The sequence below is a fragment of the Lagopus muta genome, chromosome 9 (assembly GCF_023343835.1).
Source record: "Lagopus muta isolate bLagMut1 chromosome 9, bLagMut1 primary, whole genome shotgun sequence".
Taxonomy (NCBI): Eukaryota; Metazoa; Chordata; class Aves; order Galliformes; family Phasianidae; genus Lagopus; species Lagopus muta.
The window spans coordinates 7,498,204-7,515,719 of record NC_064441.1 but is presented as its reverse complement, the minus strand read 5'-3'; the positions used below and the strand labels follow the sequence as shown (position 1 = coordinate 7,515,719).

At 41.6% G+C, this 17,516-nt stretch overlaps 1 protein-coding gene across 12 annotated transcripts in view; it reads right to left on the bottom strand.

Moving 5' to 3' along the window:
- Positions 1-17,516, bottom strand: part of ATP11B (ATPase phospholipid transporting 11B (putative)) — a 270,178-nt gene that overhangs the window by 47,979 nt on the left and 204,683 nt on the right. For 9 of the 12 annotated variants that reach the window (XM_048954451.1, XM_048954450.1, XM_048954452.1 and 6 more), the window contains exon 1: positions 8,960-9,066. The exons of the other annotated variants lie outside the window; for them this stretch is intronic. In XM_048954451.1, the coding sequence (XP_048810408.1) occupies positions 8,960-8,986 (27 nt within the window). In that variant the 5' untranslated portion in view covers positions 8,987-9,066. Of the gene's footprint in view, positions 1-8,959; positions 9,067-17,516 lie in introns of those variants that run through there. 12 annotated transcript variants of the gene reach the window in all.

Here is a 17,516-nt window from a genome sequence, read left to right as displayed (position 1 = left end):
AGAAGAAGCACCACGAAAAAAGAACTGTGCAAAGGAAGAGATGGCCATCCCATCACCTGCAAACATGAAGAAACAAAGAAAGGAAAACCCTCCTCCATCTACTGCAAACATGTACTTCACTAATAGCACTACCACAAAAGCTTACCCTAGGACAGCATCCCCTCACATCCTCCCCAAGCACTCTGAAGCACTGTTAGGAGAGACAGCAGAAATCTGCAGATCTCCCCACTAGGATTAGGATTAGTGACACATGAGACCAGCACACAACAAATCAGTTGCTGTTTCCAGCTTTGTAACACATGCATCAAAAGCTACAAGTTATCTGACAAGCAATTTTTGCTTAAGATCTGCCTACAAATAGTGTATTAACAATCTCCTTGTGTTTCTTGATCGTTCTCATTTTTTATAGAAAAAAAAAAAAAAGAAAAGGGAAAAATCCTACTTGTGAGGAGAACTCCTGGTACAGAACCAGTATCCAGTGACTGGAAAAAGGAAGGCCCAAGCAGAGACTCCTCCTCATTCCAGAAATCACACTGAGCACAGCTCAGGAAAGCAGCAGCTCTCCACAACACCCTCTGGACATCACATACTGGTTTACAACACTAATAAATGTATCTGAAGTCTGTCCCAGAAACTTATTTACCCGGGAAGGTGACTGACCCACCACAGCTAAAGAAACACCAAGGCATTTCCCAGCAGAAATCAAAGCCTGCTATTACCTGCTGCCAATATATGGTTTGATTAAAGTTGTTCTGAGGAAATTTAACTTTCTTGCTTTGGATTTTTTTTTAATATACATGGAATAACTTTCCTTTTGCCAGGTAAGATGATCTATATTCACACTCCATGCACATTTTCAGAAGCTTGTGTAAGATTATACTCAAAACAGCAAGCAGTAATTCTTTCAGTCATCTAGCTGGGCAGTTATCAAACTGAATTTGTCATATCAAAGGTTAGCATGAAAGAACAAACAGCCTCTCACAACAATTTTAAACAAGTAGTTAATCAGCTGAAGTACCCCGGGGTTTACATAGCGCCGTGCAATTTGTTCCTGCCCTTTTAAATACTACTGCAGTAGACACAAAAGAGCATTGCAAGTTGTGCACTGCTCAGGCAGTGTCCTCTTCCTGCTCACAGGGCTGCGGTTGCTCAGCACAGCTGGTAACAAACCATTTTGTAACTTCCCAAAACACCTACTGTCAGAACACACTATTTGGGCAAACACTGGAAGAAACAAGAGATCATGAAAGCAAGAAAGGTTCCTTTCACAAAGTCAATACATGAATACATAGTACTGTGTTTAGAGAGGTCATACCGGTGCTTGGAACAAAGGCCTGGTCACATGCAGCTCAAGCCATTCTTAGTTTCATTTATTTTGTCAGAATGCCCATCAGATGCCCACAAAAAGAATTTAGAAAAAATCCCTGCTTAAAAACAAAACAACCATCCACTCCTTGTTTACCTGCACAAGAAAGAAGTGAGCCCAAGCAGCCTCCTCCACCTGTGCCAGCTCCCCAGCTGACTGACGCCAAACACGCTGATCACGTAACACCAATACAACCCAATGGGAAAAGCCAGCTGAGAACACAAGTTGGCCTTTCTACCTGAGCTGTTTCAAAGACCTATGACGTGTTCAGCTCTGGCTGCAGTGAAAAATTGTAACAGAAATTAAGGGACGCTGCTTAATTTTAAAATAATCCAACTTTACATCAGCTAAGGAACAGGCCTCCTCCTACACCTCTACAATCCAAATCGCTGCATTTATGCACCAGAATCCACTGCAGACATCGTAAGATAAAACAAATGTCTGTCTTCAACAGAACTCCAATTTTGCACTTTTTCCACAATATTATTAGAATTCTTATGCTCCCGCATTCAAACTATTTGATTAACCTAGTGCCTATAAAATATTCCTCCGTCAGTAACAGCCTCCCCAAAAAGCATGCACTCGTGGGATGGCACACATCTACCTTTATCAATGACCTCTAACCACACACCCTGCATATCCAGATAGAATGGCAAGTTTAAAAAACAAAACATATTGCTGCAGAGGGGCAAATGTGCTAGTAATAAGAAATGAATGAGGAACTCACTAAACAAGAGGAAAATGGCAGCAGAGACTTCTGGCAAGAATCAAACACACGCATGGCAAAGCAATCTGCTTCAGAGATGACAAAAAATAAGACTTCTCAGAAGTGCATTTAAGTCTAGAAGGAATTTAGTGACTATTCAGATTTTAAGCAGAAAGTCACAAGCTCATGGAAACGCTGGTGGTCTCCTAACTACTTCGACTGAATTATGATGGTCAAAGAGGTCTATCACAAGTTGAAGCTTAACAGTATCTGTAGTCCAAACTCTTTGTTCTTTTGCTTACAAAGTATATTAAGCTTAGTTTTGCTGAAAATACATGAAGCACTTTGAACATGTGAAGTGCTACAATTCTGCAGTGCTCCACCACACAGAAATAGCAGCAGCCAAGCCAACCAAATCACTCCAAGAGGTACAGACCCAGTACAGTACATGAAACATTCAACACAGAATTCCTTCACATGCCTTGAATAATCATCACAGCGTCTAAATAAATAAATATCTAATCATACTTTATTCATGGTTACTGGATTCATTCACTTAATGCTAAAGGCAAAGAAAAAAAAATCTGCTATGAAATAAGGCATTCAAGTCTGTGTCACATCATCAACTTTGTTTTTCACTAAAAATTACAAAGCAGTGTCAAACTTGCAGCTAGCCATTTCAGCATAGACAGAAACTACATTTGTCAGTTCCATGACTGGACAAACACAAAAGAATCATGCATCTCTTCACTTGCTTGGAAACTACAAGTACTGTTAATGCAGAATGAAATGCTCTTTGCCCACCGTTTTGAAGAGCCATTAATGAACCTTTTTCATACAAGCAGGTTCCTGCCCTGTGCTACCCATACAGCTGTTATTCCACGTGAATACTGACCAGCCTTGTGTTCAGTACTCAGATGACTTCCAATAGGCAACAGTTACTGGTGTCTATCAGCTCCTGCACTGCAAGTTCAATTCATGTTTCCCTTCAAGATGAAAAAACTTGAAAATTCTTCCAAAAACACCTCAGGCCCTGGACAATAAACCTCATGGCTTTTTCAGAGTGTGTGTCAAAGTTGCACTGGCAATTGCTCTGACAGTTGTTGCTTAGCAAATTTCATGAAAGAGAATTCAGTTCACAGCTAGAGCTGCCTGGCTCCTCCTCCTAACAGGTTTGATGAAGTCTGCTCCATAAACATCACAGATTTGAGGCTACTCCTTTTATCAAATAGCACTCTGGGTTTTAATTCCTTTTCAAACATGATGTAGGACCTAAGCATTAATTTAACGTGCTGCTTTCAGACATGTCTACATACATCTTCATCCCTAAAGCTCACTAAATCATAAACTCCCCCTCTGTTTTGTCATAATTCTTTTTCCAGATATTTAAATATCTGCAGAGGTCAGCACAGCCAACACAGAACTAGCACAGGGAGATGCATGGGAATAAAGGAGTAAGTAAATGCAACAACACATAGCAAAATACACTTTTTGGTCTATGACATGTAAAGCTTTCCCTTGTAAAACATTTCAGGATGGAAACAAACAGCTTCCTTGTGCTTGCATCATTATTTCCCCTCTCCCACTTTTACTCTCTGAGCAAACAAGAAGAAAAAAGTCTTCTTAAGGCACAGGATGTGGGAAGCCAAGGAATGGCAAGGTCTTCTGAACGATGGCATGGCTGTTGGTCCTACTGCCTGTCTTTTTTTCCTGTTGTTATTTCTTTTTCTTCAAACAGTACACAGTTGAAAAGGGGTTTCTATACTAAAAAAAAGTCTAGCAGCAAATGTCACCTGTGTTTTGCTGAACAGATCACTCGGCTTTAACAGAGCTGTTTTGTCAGATCTATCTTTCTACAGCTTTAATCTGCTGGCTTAAAAGAGACGCGGTGCTAGAAGTGAAAGGATTTTTTTAGAAGAGATGTTGTAGATGTCTTGTGCTCAGAGAGGCAGTGGCAAATGCAGTCATGACAACAGAGGACATCACAGTAAGAAAAAACAACAGCTGTCAATTCATCCAAAACTAGGAAAATCAAACAGCAATTGAATAACACAGATGGTAAATGATTTCATTCAGCACAGATTGACTTGTCTCAGATTGTATGCTTATCTTCTGAGGAGAGTTTAGATAACCCCCAAAACCATAACTAGACATTAAGGCAGCTACTAATGGAGCAGGACCTCCACAGTAGAGAGAGAACAGTCCTTGAAACTGTCATGCTGCTGTGTGTGACAACTGGAAATCCAACATAATAAAAATCTGCTGCTAAAAAGGCTCGTGGCTAGGGAAAAAAGCAACCAAAAAAAACCCAACAGGATTAGATACAGGTTAAATCTCCAGTCTCACAGCAGCACAGCACATCCAATCACTCAAATTTTCCTATTTTCCTATTTTTTAAAAACAATTAAAAAAAAAACCAACAGTGTTAAGATAAGATTGGTTTTATCAGGTAGGTTTTTTTTTTTTTTTGTCGTTGTTGTTGTTTTTAAATGAGATAAGATGTAAAACTTCTACACAGGACACAGCGGATGCCTCCCCCAGCACAGCCAGCTGGCAGCAGGCAGGGCCAGGCTCCACATGCTTTGGAACACACTGTGCTGCAAATGCATCAGCACTCAGCAGTTGCAGAATATTGAAAGAAAATAAGGTTAAAAGACCCAAACGCAATTTGGGCCTTTTAACCTGGTAGGACTAGTCTAACAGGTCACAGCCTAAAACCCATGGCCATACATTCTCCTGCGTTAAGAGCAAGCGGATCACAACCTCACAGTCCTCCCCCTAGTTTGGTCTTTTGCAACATTAATGATTCTGATTCTCAAACTGAAGCAGCCCCTGGGCTGTTCCAACACTCTTCTCACTGTGATCCATCGGTGACAGCACAGAAGGCTTTAGCTGGGCAGTCTGAACCAGGGGAACTCTTGCTGAGAAAATACACATTTCCTTTTTAAGTATACAATGACTAACAGCCATTCATTTCTTACCAAAAGAGTGCACAGACACTAGCAGGTAAGAAAAGAGGGGAAAAAAAAAAAAATTGCATCCAGAAATCAAAGTGATTCCAGAAGCTGGGATTCTCAGTCATTGGAATAGTTCACAGTATTTTCAGTATGCAAAAACCCAGCAACTCCTAAGCAAAAATAGACCTGCAAACAAATACACAACAACACACACCCCACACCCAAGGACCTGCACAGGGTCGATTATTTGAAACGATTAAGTTAGAAAAGCACACACATTGATGTAAACAAGGAGTGCTGTCCTTATTCAGAATGCAGCGAGCTATTACAGAATGCCATCTGCTCCTCTCAGGACATCTCAACAGATCACAATACCTGGAGGGAAAGGGAAAAAATCCTGACATACAGGCCTGTAGTGCTACTCTATGCAAGGATATTTCCATTAAGAGCAAAAGTTTTCATTTGAACTCATGCAAAAGATGACCAAACCTCCTACTGGTACTGTCCTTGGGAGGAAAACAAAAACCACAACCAAACACAAAACAAGCAAAAGCATTCCTTGTGATCCTGTTGTAGGAAGAAAACAGTCTGCCAAGTACAGCCCAACTCTGCTTCTCTTGGGCTGTCCTTCACAGAAGGCTGTGCAGGTAGCTCATGTCTCTCCCCTGTTGCTCACACAGCACCTCACTGCTGCTTAACAGATCAGTGGGCTCAGACCCCACAAAACAACAGCTCAGAGAGGAATCCATGGCCCTGTGCTTGCTCAGCAGGACTAATTGCAAAATTGCACAGCTGGGTTCCTGCACTCAGCTGTTCTACCACAGCTTTGGAGACCTCCCTGCTGGACAACTCAATCACCGTTACTTTGTTGATATGCTGCAATAGCTCCTACACTGCATACACACCATCAGGACATAAACACAGCCCAGACCCTGTCACAAATGCATCAAACCAAGTGGCACTGGAAGTTACTGAGCATTACAAACACTGCTTTGTGCTTATGCTTCACACCAGTACTGCACAAACCTCACCCAGAGAGCTACCATAAGCCGTATACAGAACAGCAGCGTAGTTCAACGTATCACATTTGGAAATGTAAATCAGGTGTACCATTCCTCAATATTAACAATACTTCCAATCAACTTTTGTTTACTCAGCTGCTTTTCTCAAGCAGAGCTGGCTGTGCCCGTGCTGTTATGCAATCTGCAGCAAATCCACATGCCCACTGACCGCCTGCAACCTCGAGGTAACACAGCCCCAACTCGGGCATCCTTCTGCTCAGCACTCCTCTTTCACACACATCAGGGCATTTTAGTCATTTTTTAACACAAGTAATTATACTCCATTAGGTTTACGTTTTTTAATAACTAAAACATGTTGCAATATGGTATTATAATATTGACTAGAATGCTGCACGCTGCTACTGACTTATCGAGCAGTACATTCACTATTAGACAGCATCAGACTGGGACAGATGGGGGGTTATTAGCTGCTGCTGATGAAACAAAGCCTACTAACAGCCAAGTTACCAAAAACTCCTGACAATTTCTAACAAATTCCTACATAGGCAATGAAGACCGAACAGTAGTTTTATTGTCATCCATTTTGGGTTTTTTTCATACTGGAAGTCATTTCCATATGTCCACAGAACAAAGTTACCACTTCAGGAACACAGCTGAAACCATCTGAATTGCATACTAGGTTCCCCTGTGACTTGCTTCTAAGAACACCTGTTTCATTTTCCCTGCCCCCTTTCACAACTCACATGAGATCACAGGTTTTTGAGCACATATCTATTCAGGACCATCTCATTAATGAGTATACAAAATACAGTTCTCTTAAACAAGAAGTTGCAAAATATTCACTGGTTTCATACAGAGTACTTAACAACTATCTTCAGCAAAGTACCAGTCCCTTCTCTTTTTCCTCAGTCCAGTACTTCCTCACACCAACGTTTTTCTTTTGTATTACTACAACAACCAACTGTGATGACTCCCACATATGTGCTTGGTTCCAATCCTCATATACGGAGGAGAATAGCTTTCTCAGAAGCTCTTGCCACATCGAACACAGGTAAAAATGCATGCTCTGAAGGAATCCAATCCCACACATTCTTTTCCCTTCATCAGAAATATCTCAGACAGACTTTGCCTTTTTTTAAATTCAAATAGTCTGAGTATTCCTTAGATGGCAGAGCCATCTACAAACAACCCTGGTTCTGTCACCCCGCTCTTCCCACTTGCACCAATTATCTTTTCAACATCCTTCCCCAGGTTCTCAGCTTTCTGACATTCTTTCTTAATACAAACTAAACATCACAGCCATATGAAGAAGTGTGTGGGATGTATGTTAAATGAATGATCATACACAGGGATAAGCTGAGTGTCCCTCTGAAGAAATATACAGTGTGATACCTATCTTAGGCTATGTTTCAACTTAATGAGCTGTGAAACAAAAATTAACGTCAAGCATTGAGGTTTACAGAAAGAAAAACACCAAAACCTGTATGTTTCCAGTCATTTCTTCCCTGTTGAAGCATTTTATTATCCCTTTCTTCTACAATCCTAATACTCTCCTGTGAAAGCCAACAAGTTTCAAGCATTTATTTTCCCACCAACGTTTTACTTTAGAAGAAAACCCTTTTACTGCCAAGAGTACTGCTCATCCTCTTGCAATAAATTTTTTACTTTCTCTTAAGGACAGACATGTTTCTGGAAAGCTGGCCAGCATACAGACAGAAAGAAAGGCAGGCATGGTTGATATATGGATTCCTAGCACTGATGCAGTGTCTTCTAATCACAGCTCTATAGCAGCCAACTTAAAAACCACGTTCAACAACCTCAAGCTACCTTCACAGGAAAAAAAAAGTGATAGCTGTTATACCAAGCACACTTTATTCTGAAAAAAATACACACATGCCTGTTACAGAACAGAGAAGTGCAATCACAGCTCTAAAAGAGTAATTAATTTCCAGGTCAATAGATCTCGGTGTTAAACCAAACCAGTCAGCACTGTCAAGCTGCCATGGAAGCCATCACAGAAAACACAGAGCTGTTAGGGGACTAAGGTGATTTTTAACCTTTCACTGAACGTACTTAATTAAAGCTTGTGGCTTTGCTTTGGTCCACAGGAAAGAGGTAGGAGAATAAAAAAAAAATAAACACAGAATTATCCTTTTGCAAAAACTGATAAAACAAATAAAAGAAATCACTCACGAGACAAACCTTTTAGCCATAAATACAAAAAAAAGCCAAACTAATGTACTTCTTTCGTACAAACCTGGGCAACATCTGGGATGCAAGGTAACTGCAAGCAATGGAAAAAGTTTGAAGCAGATTGATTTCACTGCTTCAGAAAATGAAAGAAATAACACAGGCGGCAGGCTGGAAAGCAGAGACCTTACGGCAGCCTTTCCCGAGCAGTCTCCCCCAAAAGCACTGACATTCACCTTAGGTTTCGCTTTCAAAGCCCTAAGCACAGCGCAGCTCTCAGGCACAGGGCAGTGCCGCACACGTACAGCAGGTGCAAAGCCTCCGAAGTAGGCGGCGAGGCCTGCAAACCCAGGTGTGTCAGCCCACGGCGAGAGGCCTGCCGTCCTCCCTGAAGTATGGGGAGCTCAAGGAGGCCACGGGCAAGGAAATGCGCTTTTCACGCTCTCAACGGGGTTTAAAGAAAAGAATAAATCACAAAATACCAGAGCAAAACTGCTCCAAGCGCTGGATACGTGTTAGATAAATAAAAAATTAAGTAACGATTAAAAAATCCGGAGTGCCGGGTCCCGGATCTCCCCAACGAGAGAAGCGTTCCTCCCCCCTCCCCCCGCAGCCCTACAGCCCCCCAGCCCGGCCCCGCGCCTCCGGGACGGCCCCGCGTGGAAGCCCTGGGCCGTGCACGGGGCCGGCCGTTAGCTGCACGCGATGAGGCACCTACCAGCTGCTGCCGGACCCACCGCAACATCCCCGGCGCCGCGGGTCGCGACCCCCCGCGGCGGGGCTCCCTGGGCAGCGCCGCGCCCTCCGCCGTCGCCGCCGCCTCAGGCCGACCGCCCGCCGCGGCTGCCCCCCACGGCACGGGGGCCCGAGGCCGAGGCGGGAGCGGCGCAGCCCCCCCGGCGCCCCGCGGCCGCCATCACAGCGCCGCCCCGACACCCGCGGCTCGCGGCGCTGCGGCCGCCCCCGGGAAGTGACGTGTGCGGCCGGAGAGCGGGGCGGCGCTGAGGTGCGGGAGGAAGAGGCGGCTGGCGGTTGGCAGGGTTGGGGGTGCCGATAGTTCTGTCAGTAGTAAAGCGCGAAGCTTGCTTTTCTTTTTTTCTCCTCTACGTTTTCTTGTAAAAAATGGCACGTGCTGCAGCAGTAAAGAATTTGAAAAGGGTTGGTGTGTTTATGTCATCTCTGCCAAACGACGGCTGATTTAAACATAAAAGTTGAGCACGCTGTGTGCTGCTACACACCTGTGCCAGGAGGGTCTGGCACTTGTCTCTCTTTCTGCTCCTGGCAGCATTATGCTGAACTGCTCCTTGGTTAAAATTGGCTCTCAAAACGTGTGAGCTCTTCCATGGTTTCCATTTTGCACTAGGAACAGCAACCACTCGCAAGAACAGAACTGTGCTCACTATCACAGAATCACAGAATGGCCCAGGTTGGAAGGAACCTCAAAGATCATGAATTTCCAACCCCCCCCCCCCCCCCCCGCCACATGCAGGGCCACCAACCTCACCATTTAATACCAGACCAGGCTGCCCAGGGCCCCATCCAACCTGGCTCCAACCTGGCCTTGAAAACCTCTAGGGACGGGGCATCCACAGCCTCTCTGGGCAGCCTGTTCCAGCACCTCACCACTCTCAAAGAACTTAACTCGGCTTTGAACATCACCATACACACCAGTGCAAGCCTGCAGCTCCTAGGCCGCCGTATTAGGAATTAACAGCGATCACTGTAAGCAGAAGATATGCAGGTATTTGTGACCAAACTGTTGCCACTAAGTTGGAGACAAATCTGACACTGAAAAAGACATCTCGCACAGTGTGAGGAGCGGAGTGCCACTCCTGCTACCCGCCTTTGCTTCCTGGCACTTGTGGCAGGCAGCAAGAAATCACAGCCATATCTGCTTATGTAGGACTTAGCAATCAGCTAGAAATTTAGGACATATTTCAGCCGTTAAGATGGATGACAGAACGTCTGAACAATGGATTCTTGTGGTGAAGGCGGATGGTTTAAGCATCTGTGTTTAATTAGACAAATACCTTTAAAACAGTAGGAAATAAGGCTGTTTTCATCGGGCGACTCTGAAAGCTAATGTTAGCAAAACTCCATATTAAATGCTAGCCATTATTTCAAAACATTTAAATACATCAAAACTGAGTTTCAAACAGCTTGCATTACCCTATTCATCTAATGTGAGTCTAAAATAACAGAGTGATTTCATAGCTGTGGCACGCTGCCTGGAGAGCAGCCTCGAGCCAAAGCCTGGCTGATATGCTCGTTCTGCTCCTCCTTCCCAATAAGATGTAAGCAGCATCCCAGCCAGCAAACACCAAAAATCACACGCCATTTCTCTGAAGTATATTTGTTGCCAATTTCAAATGTGAGGTGCACCTTCTGCAAGGCTGGATTTCCACTGCTTGCATTTGTTACATAAAGCTACTTGGCGCTGCATGCCCCACATTGCTGCTGTGGTAGTGTTGCTCTGGACAAATCCCAAAAGCAATTTACAAAAGATTTGATCTTTGTGGTTTATATATTCCCTTCAAAAATACATATTTTAGAATATGAAACTGTATGGATAGAATGTAGCTGTTTTTCTGTGTGCCACAGAAGGCTCTGACCCCATTACTTTTCCAATACACATCAAAATTATATTAGAATAGCATTCTTGCATGGAGTTCTTGCTAGTAAAACTCTGCACCTTTTAAATTGCTCCAAAGCTGATGCTGGATGTTTATGAATTTTTCTGTCACTCTTGAGAACAAAATCATTTTGAGGAGGAAAAAACCTGAAGCAGAGCAGCTAGGATAGATATTGACTCACCAATAATGCACCAGTGCTTTTCAAACTGTCCTGAGAATAACGGTTCCCAATCTAACATATTGTCCTGACATCTCACTTGAATTAACACAGCTGGCTTATACACAGAAAAAGCAACTGCAAAAGAAAAACTTAACCTTCTGATTTGAAAATTAGGCTAAGTCCATTTCCTAAGCTTCCTTGATCAGACTCCGAGCTTTCCCGTTAAGTATCTGTAAGAGCAGTGATTTCAGATGTTTGTTTAGCAAGATGAGGACACAAGTGTTGCCTGATACAAAATATGTATGCAAATATAAAACCGCACACAAATATTAGGTCCTGCAAGCTTTTAATTATATGTGCATGAGTAATTCTTATGTAATCGGTGGTACTACATTTAGGTTTTTAAAATTAAATATTGGTAACCACAAAATCATTGCCTGAACATGCAGCTACGGATCTTTTTCCCTTGGCATGCTTTTGTACAAGGCTCTTGTGTATTTTTACTATTTCTGAGAGGTATTTGGGGGCTGTTCTTCAGTGAGTGAGGTGCTGGCATGCTGAATGGCCCCGAGTCATGCAGTGATGCACAGTGCTGGAGCCAGGGGCTGAAAAAAAATTAAAGATTAGGAGCAGGGATGTCAGTGTAGCAAAAAGCAAGTATCAGCTCTTTACAGTTCACTGTTTCCCTGGGGAATTCCTATCAGTCGTTACTTGTTTTTAATTATTTTGTCATTTCTTTAAATAAGTAATTTAGTCTACGTGTCATTTACTTTGGTAACTATGCTGCTAATTAACAATATACACTAACTATAAAAATACCCATTTTGTTTCTAATCCATAGTGAAAAAGAGCTGCCTGAGAGACATGGAGTTTCTTCAAGGCATCTCTATTCCACAGGCATTCAATTACTGGCAGAAGCACCAATTATATAGAGATAAGCAGGGGCTTATTTTCAGTCACAAGGCCCTTCATCTAAACACACATGTGGATTCTAGCCTAGAGCAACCAGTCTTCAGGGAAAAGAGCCTCAGAAAATGAACTGAGCTTTTTCAAGGAAAACCTTGTGTAATTTGTTATTCCTTTTTTGTTCCCTACAAGAGATAAGATCAGTTTGAATTATGGGATGCACATGCTAAAAGGGGATGTTTCCAGGACTGTTACTAGATCTAAACATCACATTATTCTATTTCTTTTTGCTACCTGTACACTCCATTACTAACTGGATCCTAACATATAACCTCAGCTTTCTATTTTTGAAGAATAAAACTCTGCTGAGTTGTTCATACAACATACTTTTTTTTTTTTCTCTTTTATTTTGCATACTTTTTTTTTTCTGCTTTATAGGATTTAAATTAATACCACTGAGTGTGTAATAAAAGATTGAATTCCTAGAATAAAAACACATAAACGCAGTTACAAATATGTTGGTCTCTTGACACTGCTCTCCTAGGGCACGGCCTTGACTACTGCAACACAAACACTGGCACACCCAGGTTTGTTAATTTGGAAAGCAGTTTGAGATCTTTATGGGAAAGGAACAAAGAAATTGTTTATGGCTGTACACATTCTCTCTTGGTTTAGCAGCAAAACAGTGTAACATCCACTAATTAGGATATTCACTGGGTAGTAGGAGATGGGATTTCAAAAGCCCTCAAGTAGAGGTTGAACATCTTTGTTTCCTATATCCTGGCAGACTGTTCAAACTACTGAATTTGACAGAGGTTTTTTAAGAGCAGCTTCTGGTTCAAAGTGTACAAGTCATGGAAGTAGGAAAAAAAACACTTGGTTTCTACATCTCAGTGGGGTTTAGATACAAAGAATGTTTGCCATAACTAAGGGTATATCTATGCTATGATTTTTTGTTTTCAGAATTCAACTTTTCTACTATTTGAGCTCATACAAAGCTAGCTCGGATGTTTCTATATTACATTCACTCAAATTACTCAGTAGATATTACTCAAGGTGTTCCTTGCCATGCTGTTAGCTGGGCCCTAGCCAACCTGCGTACACAAGCTTCTCTTCAGACTCTTCTCTCACCTCATACAGGATAAAAGCAAAACAATTTGGGAGTGCTTTAATTCAGCTTTCTCCCTCAACTCCTTACCATTTCAGCAAATGAGGAGATAAGGCCCAAAGTAGATGAGTTTATCCCTTTCTCAAGAGTGTGAGAGATGAAGCTGGTGGACAATGACTCTAACTCTTTACTCGTTTAAACCTTAAAACCTTGAAAAAAATAGTTACTGTCTTCCTCAGGCACATCCATGACAGGGCTCCAGTGAGTCTAGAGTTAAGCAAATGCCTCAGCAAACAAGGCACAGACAGCTTGGTGCAGTAAGGAAAATTTTAGTGCCTCATCTAAAACTGATACAGTCACCTTGGGTTTTAAAGGACAAAATCAAACATCTTTGCCAATGTTGGCTGTGAACACAAGTTTCAGATGTATCGGTGGATGTGAGAAGGTCTCACAGATCAGACAAAATCAGCAGCTTGCACTTATTCAACACTAGAGGCTGTTTGGTATTGTAACAGTAAAAACAGATTTTTCTAAAAGAGATGCAGCAAAAGGATTTATCAGCAGCATTTGCCAGACAAAATAACTGGCAGAAACGCTTGTTCCTACCATTACAGTGTTTACAGTAAAGTTTTTGGCACCTCAGAAACTGCAAATGAATCACACCACTGGCTGGTATTTTCTGTAGGGCCTATTTGCATCTCAGAATGAATATCTGCAGTTCCTTAAGCACTCTGTGCTTAAAGTAAGTGCTAATGTGTGCTTATAACACCGTGTATCTCCAGGCAGATCTCCCAGGATGTGTAGGTGCACCCACCACCTCCCTCACCCTGTCTGGACCCTGAGAATACTAACAGACCTCCATGGACCTCAGCAGCACTCCCAGAGCCTCTCCCCATCTGGCCCACAGGCCTGGGGGCTCCATTTCAGCTCAGCCCGGGGCTGTACATCGTTCCCCAGCAATACCACAGGATGTCAGTCTCCAGCCTTGCTCAGCCATGGACCTGTGGGACTGGACCCTGACCTTATCCCATCCTTGACACCATAAATGGATGATCTGGATCAATGTGGCCACCATTTCCAGGCTGGCCCTGCTCCCTTGCTAGGGCAGTGGGGTGGACCTAGCCAACACAGTACTACCCTACAGGTCTGAGGATTCCCCACTAACCTGGGAGTCCCCAGCCCATACTGCACTCTGTGTTGGTTTTTGCACATCAGTCATACTTTCTTCACTTCCAGGCCACTGTAGTTTTCTTTAGGTTAGCACCAATGTAAACTGAATAGCAACTGTGGAAACATTTTGTTTGTTTGTTTGCTTTGTGCTGCAATTAAAAGACAATTTTTAATACAAGTTATGTTTCATGTAACAAGCTGGTTTTAGAATATACATAGCCTAAAGACAGATCATGATACTGCAGATAGCGCATTTCACTTCTGGCTGAGCAACAAGAAAGTTACATAGACAGACTTTCAAAAACCTGTCTGTAATTTCAGAGTCAAACATCAGAACTAACCAAGCAGTGAATAAAATCACAGGAAGCACTTTGACTTTCTTAAACTCAAGCTTTGAAAATTTGAAACCAGATACTCAAAGTTTGAGTTTACTTTCAAAAATTCATTTCTGATATTCTAGTTTCAAAGTGCAGCACAGTAATGAATCAACCATGCAGGGATATTTGCAATCTCTGCAAACAAACAAAGAAATTGCTGTAAACATGACAGATGATGTTCCAGGAGCCATATGAGACAAAAGAAACATATGGCTGCCTCATCTGAAGTTCTTACAATGCTTAATGTCTTGAAAGTACAGCAAAACATTGGCTGATTAATATAATTAGAACATCGTTATTTTTGCAAATGTAAATGATGATCCTGACATGCGTAGTTTTTTTGCTGCACATGATGAATACTGAGTTCTCATTTTACTGAGTACTGTAATCAAATTTAGAACAAACGTTATATAAGTGCATAAGCAATCCTAATCCTAATCCTTTTTCGGCTATCTCACTTTCCCCATCTAGGTCTGCTGCAGCTGTAATTCTATAAGTCTCCCATATTTGGTAATTTCCCTGCATATTTTTATTTTCCTTTCCTAATCTCCTGTCTTTTTCTGAGAGCATAAGTTTTTAGTTGATAATGGTTGTCATGAAATGAGAGGCCTAGCTTTGGATCATACGTAGCCTTCTGTCAGCTGCCTTATGTTACTGTGCTTGCTCACAGCAAAGGAACTTTACTGATTCTATTGCTATGCTGCTGCCCGATCCCATGAGTTTGTTAAACATCATCCCTTAAGCTGAAGTACCTATTGGAACAAATCTGAAGGTCCTTCAACATTTTTTAGTCTGTCCTTAGTTCAGTACCAATTGTTTAAACACTGGGCTGGGAAGGCAGAGAGCCCCAGTAACTGTGTGTTTTGTGATGTGTTTCTATGAAATGTTTTGGAATTTACCAGCTTCATAAAAAGCTTTATCAAATATTTCACATATCAATTAAATAATCTAATGACAATTATTATTCTTAATTTCTATGAAAAAGGTTCCTTTTATTGAACTGTATCTTTTATTTGGAATATTTCTAAGGGTACACAGTAGTGAAAGCGAAGTATTTCAGATAAGTGGTTCACAGCATATAATTTATCCAGTTAATTTGATTTCTTTGTATTTGTCTAGATATTGCTTATAATTTTATGCAATTAATTCATTCTGTGAACCTAATTGCTAAAATAGCTGTGAGATTGCCTGGCTGAAACGAATAGCAGGGTTTGCATTGACTTGAGAGGGAACAGTGGTCGCCCGCTGGAGGTTTATCTCCACTCTGTAGGTCTCCCCAAGTTATTCTTTGGAAGTACTGAATGAAAAAACTGTTTCACATTTGACGTATTACTCTTTCTACTTGCAGCTAAAACATAAATCATTCATATACACACTTATAAAGATGTTAGAGGCCTGCAAATATTTTCTGATTTTCTTTTGGCAATCTTGCCTACCCACGAATCACTGTAAATGTATTACAGCTTGAATTGTAAATGTATAGTAACTCTTTCTGTAGAATCCACACAGATTAACTAAGTGTTCTTTTGCCTTGAATAAGTAACCCTTAGTGACATGATGTCTAATATCAGGTCAGAGGCTAAAAGAACACAGAGACGTAGTGCCTGATAACATGAGTAAGAGTCAGGCTCTGTCTTTTTTTCCAGTTATACTGACTCATTTAATTCCTGCTATTGCACTTTCCACACAAAACACGCTTTTCCATTTCACAGCCAGAACTGTAGCATGACAACACTAATGATGGATCAGGTGGCAAGATTACTTGTATTAATTATATTAAGACTTCAAATCTGAGATTACAGCCAACAGTGCAGATTTCTGAAAATGAATTTACTAGCCACTTGATACTTTACGGACTTCATGGCTGGTCCTACAGCCCTGTGCTGAAATGCAAGGTCACAGCCCAGCAAACAATACTCAGGCGTAAAGGATCAGGTGAGGAGCAACAGCAAGTTTCACTTACTTTGTTCATTTTGTGATCATTCAACAAAAAACCAGCCAGATACTTCAATGTCACTAAAATCAGTTTTGAGTTAAGTAAATATGTTCAACAAAATAAAATGCTCTTTCAGCCCCACCTGCTACCTGCTCTCAACTGGACTTTTACTAGCTTGGCTGCCTCCTTTTCACATGGCCAAGTACCAAGCATTGCCAGTACTTTAACTGAGGCCTTATCTGTGCTGCACAGAATAGAAAAATGATTTCACTTATCTTGTATACATTTGTATAAGCCTTAACTAGATTTAGTGGCTTATTTTTTTTCCTTTCCCAGTGGACTACTGGTCAATGTATGCCTTGCTATGAAATTTTTTTTTATTTCTTTTTTTTCCTGCAAGCCAAAACAATCACTTTGTATCTAATATTCATGCATTTTGTTATTCTTAATTAATTCCTATCTTTTTCATTGATCACATTTTTAGCACCATTTAGACTATCTTGTTTACTGAGATGTCTATTGATATTTTGAGTTCTGACTTCAAAATACCTTCCACCTTGGTAACATCTGGAACACTGTAGCACAGTATTCCCCAATCAAAATGCTTAAAGAAAATCCTGATTAGTATTGGACCCAGAAGACATTCCCACAAGATCCTCTCTTCCATCTGCACAATGAGAATTGATTTGAATAGCACCAATTCTAATTATTAACTTGGATTTGAGTTATACCTAGGAAATAGTTTCTAATACACCCAACTTGCCCTGGAGCTTTTCTTGAGATTCTGAATTAGTCAAAAAGTTACCCATTTATCCAGATCATCAGCGCACACAGATGGCTAAAGCAGTTGTTATTGAACAGTGTCATCCCCTTGGAGAAATGCCACCTGAAAGTACCTGAAACCGATATGGACAAAGTGCTTTTTCTTGTGCTTTTTCAATGATATTCTGCAAGGTAAAAGTAAGCGGTGCCTGCTGAGTGAGAC